The 15,725-nt window shown below is 38.9% G+C and overlaps 1 protein-coding gene and 1 pseudogene across 8 annotated transcripts in view; one reads left to right on the top strand and one right to left on the bottom strand.

Annotated features, from left to right (window-relative positions):
- The window catches only part of NXPE3 (neurexophilin and PC-esterase domain family member 3), a 61,360-nt gene that overhangs the window by 23,914 nt on the left and 21,721 nt on the right, over positions 1–15,725 (top strand). For 7 of the 8 annotated variants that reach the window (XM_060416991.1, XM_060416997.1, XM_004002891.5 and 4 more), the window contains one exon: positions 13,106–13,860. In XM_060416991.1, the coding sequence (XP_060272974.1) occupies positions 13,106–13,860 (755 nt within the window). The remainder of the gene's footprint in view (positions 1–13,105; positions 13,861–15,725) is intronic. The other variant, XM_042233243.2, reaches the window with a different exon arrangement.
- LOC105611797 (ubiquitin-ribosomal protein eS31 fusion protein-like) lies at positions 8,119–8,561 on the bottom strand (annotated as a pseudogene).

The following is a 15,725-nucleotide window of genomic DNA, read 5'->3' on the forward strand; positions in this document are numbered from 1 at the left end:
AAATGACTAGCTGTAGATTAGAAATTCCAATGACTCCTGCCTTGGCTTCAGTTAATTTTGCTAGAGCAGGTCACAGAAATCTGAGAAACATTTTTTAAAATTAATTAATTTATTTTAATTGGAGGATAATTTCATTATAGTATTGTGGTGGTTTTGACACACATCGACATGCATCACCCACAGGTCCGCACACGTGTTTCCCCATCCTGAACCCCCCTCCCACCTTCCTCCCCACCCTACCCCTCTGGGTTGTCCTAGAGCACCAGCTTTGAGTGCCCTGCTTCATGCATCGCTTCATTACACTGGTCATCTATTTTACATATGGTAATATACATGTTTCAATGCTGTTCTCTCAAATCATCCCACCATCCCCTTCTCCCACATAGTCCAAAAGTCTGTTCTTTGCATCTGTGTCTCTTTTGTTGTCTCGCATATAGAATCATTGTTACCATCTTTTTAAATTCCTTATATATGCATTAATATACTGTATTGGTGTTTCTCTTTCTGACTTACTTCACTCTTTATAATAGGCTCCAGTTTCATCCACCTCATTAGAACTGACTCAAATCCATTCTTTTTTATAGCTGAGTAATATTCCATTGGGTATATGTACCAAAACATGCTTATCCATTCATTTGCCGGTGAACATCTAGGTTGCTTCCATGTCGTGGCTATTGTAAACTGTGCTGCACTGAACATTGGGATGCATGCATCTCTTTCAGTTTTTATTTCCTCAGTGTGTATGCCCAGCAGTGGGATTGCTGGGTCAAATGGCAGTTCTATTTCCAGTTTTTTAAGGAATCTCCACACTGTTGTCTATAATGTCTGTACCAGTTTGCATTTGCACCAGAAGTGTAAGAGGGTTCCCTTTTCTCCACATCCCCTTCAGCATTTATTGTTTGTAGACTTTTTGATGGTAGCCATTCTGACTGGCGTGAGATGATACTCTTTGTGGTTTTGATTTGCATTTCTCTAATAATCAGTGATGTTGAGCATCTTTTCATGTGTTTATTAGCCATCTGTATATCTTCTTTGGAGAAATGTCTGTTTAGTTCTTTGGCCCACTTTTTGATTGGGTTGTTCGTTTTTCTAGTACTGAGCTGCATGAGCTGCTTGTATATTTTGAAAATTAATTCTTTGCTAGTTGTTTTGTTTCCTGTTATTTTTTCCCATTCTGAAGGCTGCGTTTTCACCTTGCTTATAGTTTCCTTCATTGTGCAAAAACTTTTAAGTTTAATAAGGTCCCATTTATTTATTTTTGTTTTTATTTCCATTACTCTGGGTGGTGGGTCATAGAGGATCTTGCTATGATTTATGTCAGAGAGTGTTCTGCCTATATTTTCCTCTAAGAGTTTATTGTTTCTGGTCTTACATTTAGGTCTTTAATCCATTTTGAGTTTATTTTTGTGTATGGTGCTAGAAAGTGTTCTAGTTTCATTCTTTTACATGTAGTTGACTAGTTTCCGAGAAACATTTTACTCATTTTACTTACAGGATTACTGGTCTACTAAAGTAGATGAGTAGTTACCTAGGACTAGGTTGGGAGAATAGGTTTGTGAAAATGTGGATTGACCACTAATGTGAACAGCGTTTCTTTTGGGGGTATGAAAATACTATAACTGTGGTGATGACTGTCCAATTTATGAATATACAAAATTTCATGAATTGTTCACTTAAATAGGTGAATTGTATGGTATGTGAATTATACCTCAATTAAACTTAAAAATAGAACAGAAAAAGATTTCTGGTCTGTTATAAAAAACTGTAATTCAGAAACAGTCAGAGGAAGAGATATACAGGGCAAAGTGTATGGGAAGGGCCTAAAGGTGCCATCTTGGTCTGAATGTGCCATTCTCCTTGAATCTCCAAGTGTTCACTAACCTGGAAGCTCTCCAGACCCCATCCTTTTGGGTTTTTGTGAAGCTTCCTTCCATAGGCATGTTTGATTCATTTGTGACTGATTCATCCTCCAGCCACACTCCCTCTACTGGAGGTCCAGGGTGGAACTGAAAGTTCCAACCCTCTTATCACAGTCAGTTCTGACAATCAGTTCCCATCCTGAGGTATTTTCCAAAAGCCACCTCAGTAACATGAGCCCACTTGTGATGGAAAGGAACTCGTTAGGAGTAACAGGACACACATTTCCTTTTTATGACTCTAAAGTGTTTTTAGGAACTGAGGACACAAAGCCAAATATTATAGCAAAAAATGTTCCCATTTCTCTTATCATTAAAATTCTAAGGATTTTGGGGGCTGTGAGCCAGGAACTGTAGATGAAGACCAAATGTATATTCCTTATAAATCACAATATTGGAGGTACATAATTATTTTCCCTGTCCATTTGTTCAACCACCTTCTATTTATTAGGAAAATAATTAATGAAAAGTATAAAACACTCGAAAGAATAGGGAGTACGTAAGTACTTAAGTACATAATTGAAATTCCTCCCTAGTCTTCAGAGTCAGTGTAATTTCTTGGATGTAACTGCTTGTAATTGTGTGGGTGGTTAGCACTGATTACACACTGCATAGTTATATCTTGATTTGTCAGCTTTACACTACCTGCTGGCCTTTCCACATCAGGCAGTGCAGTATGGGTGGTTAAATAAAAACACAGACTGCAGTCAGATTGCTTGGGTTCTAGTCCAGGTTTGCTGTTTATAACCTGTGTGACCTTGGGCAAATTATCAAGTCATTCTTTGCTTCAGTTTCCTTGTCTATCAGATGGCCTAATAATAAGACTTACCTCATGGGATAATTTAAACATTGTATTAAAAGATAAGTCTTTAGAAAAGAGTACCTGGCACTTAGGTGCTTAGTAGCTGTTGGTTGATGTTGCTGTCCCTGTTAAAGATAATGAAAGATGAGGTCTTCTGCTGACTCACGCTTTCTGTCACTCTCTTTCTAAAATTTGTAAAATATATATTTTTTCTGTGTATTAAATAATGTACTTAGGCCTTTTCTTTCCCAAATAGTGTTAGATAGTATATCTTAATTCCCTCCTTTAAGTGAAGAGAGCACTTCTACATTATGCTACCTTTGACTTCTGTTAGCTATCGTATTCAGAGAAGGCAATGGCACCCCACTCCTGTACTTTTGCCTGGAAAATCCCATGGATGGAGGAGCCTGGTAGGTAGGCTGTAGTCCATGAGGTCACTAAGAGTCGGGCACGACTGAGCAACTTCCCTTTCACTTTTCAGTTTCATGCATTGGAGAAGGAAATGGCAACCCACTCCAGTATTCTTGCCTGGAGAATCCCAGGGATGGCGGAGTCTGGTGGGCTGCCGTCTATGGGGTCGCACAGAGTCGGACACGACTGAAGCGACTTAGCAGCAGTAGCAGCAGCTGTCATACACTCTTTATGGATTGATTCTTGTTCTTAAAACAAATATGGTGTTATTATGATCATGTAGATGTTACTCAGTATAGAACATGGTCCTTTGAAACCAAACCTTTATCTCTTGATGGAGACTGTCCCAAGCATCAAGGTCAAATGGATCCTTTTTACACAGTACATCAATTGCTTAATCATGCATTTTAATTTGCTTCACATTTTAACCATGACTTTCTTATACCTCTTCTTGCTTTCTCTGGAGTGCTAATTGCCTTTTTTTTTCCTGATAAGAGAAGATACCACCTCTATAGCATATCATGAGGATCTTCCTTCATATAATTTGTTGAATCCATTTGCTTCTTTAAGGCATTTTCTTTCCCCCCTCCGAGCCCTCTATCTTTCTGTTTCAATGTTCACTGATTATTGTCTTGACCTGTTGCCCAGGTGGTGTTCTGAGTTTGCTTTCCATTAAATTCCTGGCTCATGTCTTTCACTTCCTTGGATTTTTCTTTCCAATTTACTGGATTAAATCTTCAAATAATGTTTTTCTGAAAGGGCACATGGGAACTAAGCTTACATGTCTGAAATGGTCTTTATTTTACCTTCTTTTTTGATTTATATTTGGATTTAGAATGCTGTATTCAAAATCCTTTTCCCTTAGAACCTTACAACTTTGCTCCACTGTCTTCTAGTATCCTGTGGGGTAAAAGACAAGGCTAATGCCAATCTAATTTTTTTTTTTAATTTAGAAGTATTTATTGGTAATGTTCTTCTTTCTGGAAGACAAGAACTTTTTTCTTTATCTCTGAAATTTTATAAAGCTCTAACATGAGGTCTTTTTTTGGGTATAAAACTGTATTGTTAAACAGGCAGATCTGTTCACTAATAAGAAAACAGTTTAAACATCTGAAGTTTAGAGACAGAGTATAAAATTTTGAGATACAAAATATTAGAAAGCCATTGTATTGTACAGTATGTAGAGCAAAATGTCACAATATAAATAACAATTAATGTCCAAGCTAGAAAAGACTGAAGTGCTTTTAAGGTCTTGTCTTCTAAGCAGGAAGGCCAAAGTGAAGATTAAGAACCATTTCTAAGAGAGTGTAAATCATGGTCTTTCGGAAGCACTGGAGTTCTATTAAAGTACTTTCATGTATACTTGGGATAAATCCTACTTGGTCATGGTGTATAATTCATTGTACATATTGTTGGATTTTATTTGTTAATATTTTGTTGATGATTTTGCATCTATGTTTATGAGGAAATTTGTAGTTTTCTTATAGCGTCTTTGTCTAGTTTTTGTGTTAGGGTAATGCTGAAAAGAGTTAGGAAGTACTCCCTCTGCTTCTGTATTCTGACCTAGACTGTAGAGAATGGCTACAATTTCTTTCTTAAATATTTGATGGAATTTATCAGTGAACCCCACCTGGGTCTGGCAGTGTCTATTTTGAAAGGTCATTAATTATTGATCCATTTTCTTTTTTAGAGATTATAAGCCTGTTCCGATTATCTGTTTCTTCTTGCATGAATTTTAGCAGATTGTGTCTTTCAAGGAAAGACACAACTTTCATCTCAGTTATCAAATTTGTGAGTGTAGAGTTGTTTATAGTATTACTTGATTATCCTTCTAATGTGTATGGGATCTTTAGTAATGATAATAACGATTTGTGTCCTGTCTTTTTTCAGGCTTATCCATTTTATTGATCTTTTCAAGAAACTGGCTTTTGGTCCCATTGTCTTCTCTCTGTTGATTACCTGTTTTCAGTTTCATTGATCTCTACCCTCATTCGTAATTTCTTTTCTCCTGCTTGCTTTGGAGTTGATTTGCTTTTCTAGATTCCTAAGGTGGCTGTCTAAGTGTCTGATTTTAGATCTTCATTTCTAATAATGTGTATTCAGTGCTGTAAACTTCCCTCTAAGGCCTACTTTCACTGCATCCACAAATATTGAAAAGTTGTTTTTTCATTTTATTTTAGTTAAAAAGGTTTTAACTTTTTATTGATAGTTCTTCTTTGATCCTTGTGTTATTTAGAAATGTGTTGTTTAATCTCCGGGTATTTTGGAATTTTCCAGCTATCTTTCTGTTATCAAGTCCATCTTTCTTGTTTAATCCCATTGTAGTCTGAAGGCAGACATTGTATGATTTCTATTCTTCTCAGTTTTTTAATAGTATATTTTATAGGCCCAGAATGTGATCTATTTTGGTGAATGTTTCATGTGAGCTTGAAAAGAATGTGTCTTCTGTTGTTGGATAAGTAGTTTATAGATGTCCATCATATCTGGTTGATGGTGATGCTGTTGAGTTCAACTAAGTCTTTACTGACTTTCCGCTTATTGGCTCTATCCATTTCTATTTTTTGTTTGTGTTTTTGGTCATGCTCTGTGGCATGTGGGTTCTTAGTTCTCCAACCAGGGGATGGAACCCATGTTCCCTGCAGTGGAAGTACAGAGTCTTAACCACTGAACCACCAGGGAAGTCCCTGATCTATACATTTCTGATAGTGGGGTATTGAAATCTTTAATTATAACTCTGAATTCATCAATTTTTTCTTTCAGTTCTATTAGTGTTTACCCTACATATTTTGACTTTCTCTTGTTAGGTACAACATGTTAAAGATTGTTATGTCTTCTTGGAGAATTGACCTTTCTATTATTATATAAAATACCCTTTTTTTTTTAATTTATTTTTTGGTTGCATGGGGTCTTTGTTGCTGTGTGTGAGCTTTCTCTAGTTGTGGTGAGCAGGACCTACTCTTCATTTCTGTGTGCAGGCTTCTCACTGGTAGCTTCTTTTGTGGAGCACAGGCTCTAGGCGTATGACTTTCAAGTAGTAGTGGTGCACAGGCTTTAGTTATTCTGTGACATGTGGAATCTTCCCGGATCAGGGATTGATACGCTCGCTGCATTAGCAGGCAGATTCTTACCCACTGTATCACCAAGGAAGACTCTGTAATACCCTTGTTTATCTCTGACTTTCCTTGTTCTGAACTCTACTCTGAGGTTAATATAATTATTCTGATCTCTTTCGATTAGTGCTAGCATGGTATATCCGTATCCATCAACTTTCTTTTAATCTATATATGTCTTTATATTTAAAGTAGATTTCTTGTAGAGCAACGTATAGTTAAGTCTGATAATCTCTGTCTCCTAGTTGATGTATTTAGATCATTGATGTTTAAGGTGATTATTGATATAGTTGGATTAAAAGCTGTCATATTTGTTACTGTTTTCTCTTCATTGTCCTTGTTATTTGTTCCTGTTTTTACCTTCAGCTCTTCTTCTGACTTTTGTGGTTTTAATTTAGCATTGTATAGATTCCATTCTGTCTCCTTTCTTAGTGTGTCAATAACGCTTCTCATTTTACTTTAAGTGGTTGCATTAGAGTTTGCAATATGCACTTATAACTAGTCCAAGTCCACTATCAGATAATACTGTACTGCTTCATGGGTAGTTCAGTTCAGTTCAGTCACTCAGTCATGTCCGACTCTTTGCGACCCCATGAATCACAGCATGCCAGGCCTCCCTGTCCATCACCAACTCCCAGAGTTCACTCAGACTCACGTCCATCGAGTTGGTGATGCCATCCAGCCTTCTCATCCTCTGTCATCCCCTTTTCCTCCTACCCCCAATCCCTCCCAGCATCACAGTCTTTTCCAATGAGTCAACTCTTCGGGTGAGGTGGCCAAAGTACTGGAGTTTCAGCTTTAGCATCATTCCTTCCAAAAGAACACCCAGGGCTGATCTCCTTTAGAATGGACTGGTTGGATCTCCTTGCAGTCCAAGGGACTCTCAAGAGTCTTCTCCAACACCACAGTTCAAAAGTATCAATTCTTTGGCACTCAGCTTTCTTCACAGTCCAACTCTCACATCCATACATGACCACTGGAAAAACCATAGCCTTGACTAGATGGACATTTGTTGGCAAAGTAATATCTCTGCTTTTCAATATGCTATCTAGGTTGGTCATAAGTTTTCTTCCAAGGAGTAAGTGTCTTTTAATTTCATGGCTGTAGTCACCATTGGCAGTGATTTTGGATTAATAATAAAATATTATTAATTCCTCCCTCCTGTCCCTTGTATAATTGCTGTCATTCATTTCACTTGTAAATAAGCACACACACACACAACACACACACACACACACACAAGTGTACATGGTCAAATACACTGTTGCTGTTATTATTTTGAAGAAAATTGTTATCTGTTAGAGTTAAAAATAAGAAAATAGAAGTTTTTTATTTTACCTTCAGTTATTCCTTCTCTGATGCTCTTCCCCTCTTTGTGTAGATCTGAGTTTCTGACCAATATAATTTCCTTATCTCTGAAGCCCTTCTTTTAACATTTCTTGCTAGACAAGTCTACTGGCAACAGATTCTCTTAATTTTTGTTTGTCTGAAAAAGACTTTCTCTTTCACTTTTGAAGGATAATTTTTCTGGGTACAAAATTCTACGTTGATGACTTTTTTCTTTCAATGTGTGAAGTATTTTGCTCTACCCTCTTCTTGCTTGCCTGGTTTCTGAGAAGTTACATGTAATTTTTATATTTGCTTTGCTAAAAGTAAGATGGTTTTTTTTCCCTTTTGGTTTCTTTCAAGATATTTTATCTTTGATTTTCTACAGTTTGAATGCAGAATGCCTGGATATAGTTATATTTTGTATTTATCCTGCTTTATGTTCTCTGAGCTTTCTGGATCGTTGGTTTGGTAGCTCACTTTTTCTTTTCTTTTTTTTTTTTTTTTAAATATTGGCTCATGTGTTTATTAACCAGTATACCATCACTTGTCTTCAGTAGGTCAGACAACATTTGCCACAATAATGTCTGTCAAAATGACTGGCCATAAGAACTGCAGCACCACATTCATCAAGGGACACTCCTGGAGAAGGTGACTGATTTTGCCATTCTCATCCACATTATGGTATTTCAGAACAGCCAGCTTAACCTTCTTTCTCTTACTCTTATTCTTCTTGTGAGTGGTTTAAGACTTCCTCCTTTTCTTAGTGCTACCACAAAGTCTCAACACAAGAGGAAGAGTGGGCTCCTTTTGAATGTTGTAGTCAGACAAAGTACATCCATCTTCCAGTTGCTTGCCAGCAAAGATCAGTCTTTGGTGGTCAAGAAGAATTCCTTCCTTATCCTGGATCTTGGCCTTTACATTTACTATTGTATCCGAGGGCTTGACCTCAAGAGTGATGGTCTTCACTGTCAGGGTCTTCATGAAAATCTGCATCTTGGTGGTGGTTCCAAGGCAGATAGTGGATCCAAAAGGGTGTCTGACTTTAATTTGGGGAAATTTTCAGTCATTATTATTGCAAATATTTCTTCTGTTATGTTTTTCTGATCCTTTTAATATTCTTATTTGGTATATTCCACAGCTTTTGAGTATTCTGTTTTCATTTTAAATTATTTTTTTTTTTCTTTTTGCTTTTTAGCTTTGGAAGTTCCTATTGACATTTCCTCAAATTCAGAGATTCTCTCCTTAGCTGTGTCCATTCTACTAGTGAGCCTTTCAAAGACATCCTTCATTTCTATTACAGTGGTTTTACTATCTTGATTTATTTCTTTTCTTTTTTTTTTCAGTATGTGCTTTTCTTTCTTTTTTTCTTTCTTTCTTTTTTTTTTTTTTTATTGAGGGGAGGGCCTTGCTGTGTGTCTTCTTGAATCTTAGTTCCCCAACTAGGATTGAACCAGGGCCTTCAGCAGTGAAAGTGTGGAGTCATGACCATTGGACATCCAGGTAATTCCCTTGAATTTCTTTTAACTTCTATTTTTCAAAGAAAAGTTTTATATTTACAACAAAGTTGGGAGGGAGTGTTTTATATCTGGATCAGCCTATCAATAACCAGTGTTGTGACTGAACTGGCCCTTGTGGCTCTTATGATTACAGGATGCCCTAAGCATTAACCATCAGGAAACTGTGGGGAAAAAGGAGGAAGGTCCTGGAGGATACATGGTATGCCTGGGGCCACACACCTAGGTCATGGTAGAGAAAAAAAGAGAGAGCATGGGCCTGAGGTTGTTTTTATTGGGCTCAAGGGTGGGCACCTGGAGTTTCAAGGGTTTATTCTTTATCGGTGAACTTAAAACATGAATAGGAATTTAAAGCATGGGAAGAGAAAAACAAGTGGCCCAAAGGGCCATTTGTCTCAGTCAACCAGGATCCCTAAAACAAGCTGTGGGGGCACGGGAAGACCGTGGCTCTTTATATCTCATCATGTGAATGTCTTGACAATCAAAATTGAAGTCAGACACTTCCATTACAAAAAAAAAAATACAACTCTTGGGGCTTACACTGCAGGAAGATTACAGGTACTTGCCATACACCCTGTCTTTGGGTATGCATGGCCTACCCTATTATTATCATCTCTCACTGGAATGGCACTTCTTTTTAAATTTTAACCAAGGGTGAACCTACACTGACACATCATAATCACCCAAGGTCCATAGTTTATTTTAGGATTCACTATTAAGTTCAGTTCAGTCGCTCAGCCATGTCTGACTCTGTGACCCCATGGACTGCAGCATGCCAGGCCTCCCTGTCCATCACCAACTCCTGGAGCTTACTCAAACTCAGGTCCACTGAGTCGGTGATACCATCCAACCATCTCATCCTCTGTCATCCCCTTATCCTCCTGCCTTCAATCTTTCCCAGCATCAGGGTCTTTTCAAATGAGTCAGTTCTTCGCATCAGGTGTCCAAAGTATTGGAGTTTCAGCTTCAACATCAGTCCCTCCGATGAACACCCAGGACTGATCTCCTTTAGAATGGACTGGTTGGATCTCCTTGCAGTCCAAGGGAATCTCAAGAGTCTTCTCCAACACCACACTTCAAAAGCACTAATTCTGTGGTGCTCAGTTTTCTTTATAGTCCAACTCTCACATCCATACATGACCACTGGAAAAACCATAGTTTTGACTAGGTGGACCTTTGTTGGCAAAGTAATATCTCTGCTTTTTAATATGCTGTCTAGGTTGGTCATAACTTTTCTTCTAAGGAGCAAGCCTCTGTGAGTTTCATGGCTGCAGTCACCATCTTCAGTGATTTTGAACCCCCAAAAATATAGTCTGACACTGTTTCCATTGCTTCCCCATCTATTTGCCATGAAGTGATGGGGCCAGATGCCATGATCTTAGTTTTCTGAAGGTTGAGTTTTAAGCCAATTTATTCACTCTCCTCTTTCACTTTCATCAAGAGGCTTTTTAGTTCCTCTTCACTTTCTGCCATAAGGGTGGTGTCATCTGCATATCTGAGGTTATTGATACTTCTCCTGGCAATCTTGATTCCAGCTTGTGTTTCATCCACCCCAGCATTTCTCATGATGTACTCTGCATATAAGTTAAATAAGCAGGGTGACAATATACAGCCTTAACGTACTCCTTTCCCAATTTGGAACCAGTCTGTTCCATGTCCAGTTCTAACTGTTGCTTCCTGACCTGCATACAGATTTCTCAGGAGGCAGGTCAGGTGGTCTGGTATTTCCATCTCTTGAAGAATTTTCCACAGTTTGTTGTGATCCACACAGTCAAAGGCCTTGATGTAGTCAATAAAGCAGAAGTAATATGTTTTTCTGGAACTCTTTTGCTTTGTCAGTGATCCAGCAGATGTTGGCAATTTGATCTCTGGTTCCTCTGCCTTTTCTAAATCCAGCTTGAACATCTGGAAGTTCACAGTTCCTGTACTGTTGAAGCCTGGCTTGGAGAATTTTGAGCATTACTTTACTGGTGTGTGAGATGAGTGCAATTGTGTGGTAGTTTGAGCATTCTTTGGCATTTCCTTTCTTTGGGATTGGAATGAAAACTCACCTTTTCCAGTCCTGTGGCCACTGCTGAGTTTTCCAAATTTGCTGACATATTGAGTGCAGCACTTTTATAGCATCATCTTTAAGGATTTGAAATAGCTCAACTGGAATTCCATCACCTCCACTAGCTTTGTTCATAGTGATGCTTCCTAAGGCCCACTTGACTTTGCATTCTAGGATGTCTGGCTCTAGGTGAGTGATCACACCATCATGGTTATCTGGGTCATGAAGATCTTTTTTGTACAGTTCTTCTGTGTATTCTTGCCACCTCCTCTTCTTAATATCTTTTGGATTCACTCTTTGTGTTATACATTCTATCAGTTTGGACAAATGTATAAGAATGTCTTCCAATCATTATAATTTCAGCTAGAGTATGTTTCCTTACTTAAAAATCCTCACTGCTCTGTCTGGCTTTTTTTTTTTTTTTTTTTGATTCCTTCTTGGAATTTTCACCTCTTTCTTTACATTGTCCATTATTTCTTGCACATTGTTTCTTTTTCTATTAGAGCCCCTTAACATATTAATCATAGTTGTTTCAAATTCATTGTCTGATTATTCCAACATTCTTGCCATTTGTCAGTCTTGTTCTGATGCTTGATCTGTGTTTTCACACTGTGGGTTTTTTCCCTTTTATTATGTCTTGTAATTTTTTGCTGAAAGCCGGACATGAGGTACTGCCTAAAAGGAACTCTAGTAAGTAGACTTTTCATGATGTGGAGGTGAAATGTGGGGGAGGTGCAGCATGTTATAATCCTGTGATCCTCAGCCCTTTAATGAGTCTGTGAACCTCAGAGCTGTTTCTTAGTCTCACCCCTGCAACTCTTAAATTGGATGGAATGTATAGAATGGACTGGTGTTGGGTATGTCCTTTACCTCAGTTTGGTTGGGCTCTGGTAAAACCCCAGCAGGTTAGGCTGTGGTAAAATAGTTTCTCTTGAGGGCAGGTCTTGTTTAAAGAAAAAGAATAGAATACTCTGACACCCAGTAGTCCCCCATCCACAGTGTCACTTTCTATGGTTTCAGTTACCCCTGGTTAACTGTAATCTGAAAATATTAAATGCAAAAATTCCAGAAATAAACAAACTTACCCATATGAAATTGTGCATTGTCCTGAGTTGCACGATCAGCTGTTGTGCCATCCTGCTCCCTCCCACTCAGGATCCTCAACCACTGACATCATCGTGGCTCAATACAGGGTCACCTGAAGCAGATGGTCCTCCTTCTGACATTATTATCGTCAGAAGGTCAGTAGTGGCCTGATGCTGCATCACAGTGCTTTTGTCCTTCACCTCACCTCATCTCATCATGTAGGCATTTTAACCTTTTACCTCATCATGAGAAGACGGACAAGGACACCATGATCAGATATTTTGAGAGAGAGAGACCGCATTCATATAACTGTTATTACAGCAAATTATTATAATTATTAGTTTTATAATTTAGTTTTATTATTATTATATTAGTTATTGTTGTTTAAAGCTTCCATAGGGACTCAGATGGTAAAGAATGTGCCTGCAATGTGGGAGACCCAGGTTCAATCCCTGGTTTGGGAAGATCTACTGGAGAAGGGAATAACTACCCACTCTTACTGTGCCTAATTTATAAATTAAACTTTATCAAAGGTATATATGTATAGGAAAAAGCAGTATATACGGAGTTTGGTATTACCCACAGTTTCAGGCATCCACTGGGGGTCTTGGACATATCCCCTGAGGATAGAGAACTACTGTACTTCAGAATGATTCCTTTCCCCCTTCTCCTTCTGGAAGCACCAAAGGGATTTTTCTCTGATATTTGCTGTGAGACCCTTATAAAATTGGTGAGCTGTGGTTTTTTGAAACAATATCATCCCAATAAAGCTTTTTTTCTTTTTCCAAGTAAGTTTTATTAAAACTTAAACTGAAGCAGGGATTTATTTGGTTGACGTAAGAAGATTTGTCATAGCTATGATTTCTGTTGTTTGTCTTTCTCTTCAGTACTTGGACCATGAGACTGCTTCAGCCACATTCATAGACAGTGGTGGACAGTTTGTTTCTTCCCAGGTGATAAGAATCAGCCGGAATCCTTACTGCGGCTATGAGCGCCAGATTCTGTCCAGCCGGGAGCGCCTGGAGGAGGACTCCTTGTTGGCTGCCCTGCAGTGGCAGGAGCCTGACGTGGGCCCAGTCCCCTTTTTGAAGAGCACCGATCCTTCTTCCAGCTATTTTGTCATCTTGAACTCTGCAGCCTTCTTCAGGGTGGGAAGCCAGCTAGAGGTGCTGGTTCATGTGCAGGATTTTCAGAGAAAGCCCAAGAAATATGGTGGAGACTACCTGCAGGCCAGAATCCACTCCCCTAAGCTACAGGCGGGGGCCGTGGGCAGAGTGGTGGACTACCAGAATGGATTTTACAAGGTCTTTTTTACTCTGCTCTGGCCAGGTCAAGTTAAAGTGTCCATATCTCTGGTCCACCCCAGTGAAGGGATCCGAGTTCTTCAGTACCTGCAGGAAAAGAAACCAGATAGGGTCTATTTCAAGAGCCTCTTCCGGTCAGGGAGGATTTCTGAAACTACAGAGTGTAACGTGTGTCTTCCAGGGAGTCTTCCCCTGTGCAACTTCACAGACCTCTACACTGGAGAACCCTGGTTCTGCTTCAAACCAAAGAAGCTCCCTTGCAGTAGCAGAATTAACCATTTCAAAGGCGGATACCTGAAGGGCCTCCTAACTGCTACAGAGAATGCTTTCTTCCAGAGGTATGTGCTCCTTGTCCTAGGTGGGGATTGATAAGTCCCTTTCCGTTGTCTTTGTCCCACTTAGGAGACTTTATTTTGGTTATGTGCTTCTTACATCTCTCCAAACTTGCCAGTTCAGGAGAGGTGGTAAGAAAATAAACAAAGATTTATGCTTTGTGATTAGTATGTTTATTTCAGGGATTTCCTTGGTGGCTCAGATGGTAAGAAATCTGCCTGCAATGCAGGAGACATGGGTTCAATCCCTGGGTTGGGAAGATCCTCTGGAGAAGAGGATGGCTACCCACTAAAGTATTCTTGCTTGGAGAATCACATGGACAGAGGGGCCTGGTGGGCTACAGTCCATGGGATTGCAAAGAGTAGGACATGACTGGGCGACTAATATGCACACACACACACACACACACACACGCTTATTTCAGTTCAAATTAAATGCCTTAACTTTTTGTTCTTTTACCTTAACATCTTTTACTTCAGAACTACATAGCGTGTCTGTAGCTGTATAAGCAAGATCACTTATTCACAGAACAGATAAAAAAATTATCTAAGAACAGGGATACTAGAGGTCTTACAGTCAAGCTAATGCTTTAGCTTCATGTCTCAGAAACTGAAAAAGTCTTAAGTGTCACATTATTAGTTGTTAAAATCATATAAACATTTATTGATAGGAAAAGGTAGAAATATGGTAACATTGCTAGATTGATTTAATGATAAGCATGAAGATTGAAGGCAGGAGGAGAAAGGCATGACCGAGGATGAGATGTTTGGATGGTATCACCGACTCAATGAACATGAGTTTGAGCAAGTTCCAGGAGTTGGCGATGAACAGGGAAGCCTGGTGTGCTGCAGTCCATGGAGTCAAAAAGAGCTGGACACAACTGAACTACTGAACTGAACTGAACTGATGGGAAACCAGGAATACCACAACGAATTGTATTTTTCAAGTTAATAGCTATTGAAATTTTTGCATTATTGAGCATATATTCCTATTTTTGAACATAGGTATAAAACTTTTTCAGTATAATGATCAATATATGGCATAATATGCAGAAGGAAGTATATAGAACCAGTATGAGGTAAAATCTCCATTTTCTTCAACATTATATGTGTGCATGTGTGCATGCTCTGTTGCTTCAGTCATGTCTGACTTTTTTGTGACCCTATAGACAGGACTGTAGCCCCCAGGCTCCTCTGTCCGTGGGATTCTCCAGGCAAGAATACTGGCGTGGGTTGCCATGCCCTCCTCCAGGAGATCTTCCCGACCCAGGGATCAAACTCAAGTCTCTTACATCTCCTGCATTGGCAGACTGGTTCTTTATCACTAGTGCCTAAAATAAAACAACATTCTTAAGAAATAAAAAAGGTAGAAAAATTACATAGTCAGAAAGTATAATTATTTGAAAGAATGTAAAATGCTTTTTATTTTTAAATCATATATATACTTTAAAAATATTCCCTTGTAGAGATGGTTGTTGTTGTTTTAGTTGCTAAGTCGTATCCAACTATTTTGTGACCCCATGAACTGTAGCCTGCCAGGCTCCTCTGTCCATGGGACTCTGGGCAAGAATACTGGAGTTGATTGCCATGCCCTCCAGGAGATCTTCCCGACCAAAAATCAAACCCACATCTCCTGTTATCTCCTGTGTTGGCAGGCAGATTCTTTACCCCTGAGCCACCTAGGAAGTCCATGTAGTCTGCAGCAGCTTCTGAAATAAAGCTCTGGTTTTTTGTTTTTCCCATAGTCAGCTTTTGGTGACAAAACTTTAAATACATTGTTTGCTAGAATCATGCCATGCTTTCAAAATCCCAGCAGAGGGCGCACTACTCCCAGTATATTTACTGTACTAGTCTTCCTAGGGGTTTTTGTG

The sequence above is a fragment of the Ovis aries genome, chromosome 1 (assembly GCF_016772045.2).
Source record: "Ovis aries strain OAR_USU_Benz2616 breed Rambouillet chromosome 1, ARS-UI_Ramb_v3.0, whole genome shotgun sequence".
NCBI classification, from domain to species: domain Eukaryota; kingdom Metazoa; phylum Chordata; class Mammalia; order Artiodactyla; family Bovidae; genus Ovis; species Ovis aries.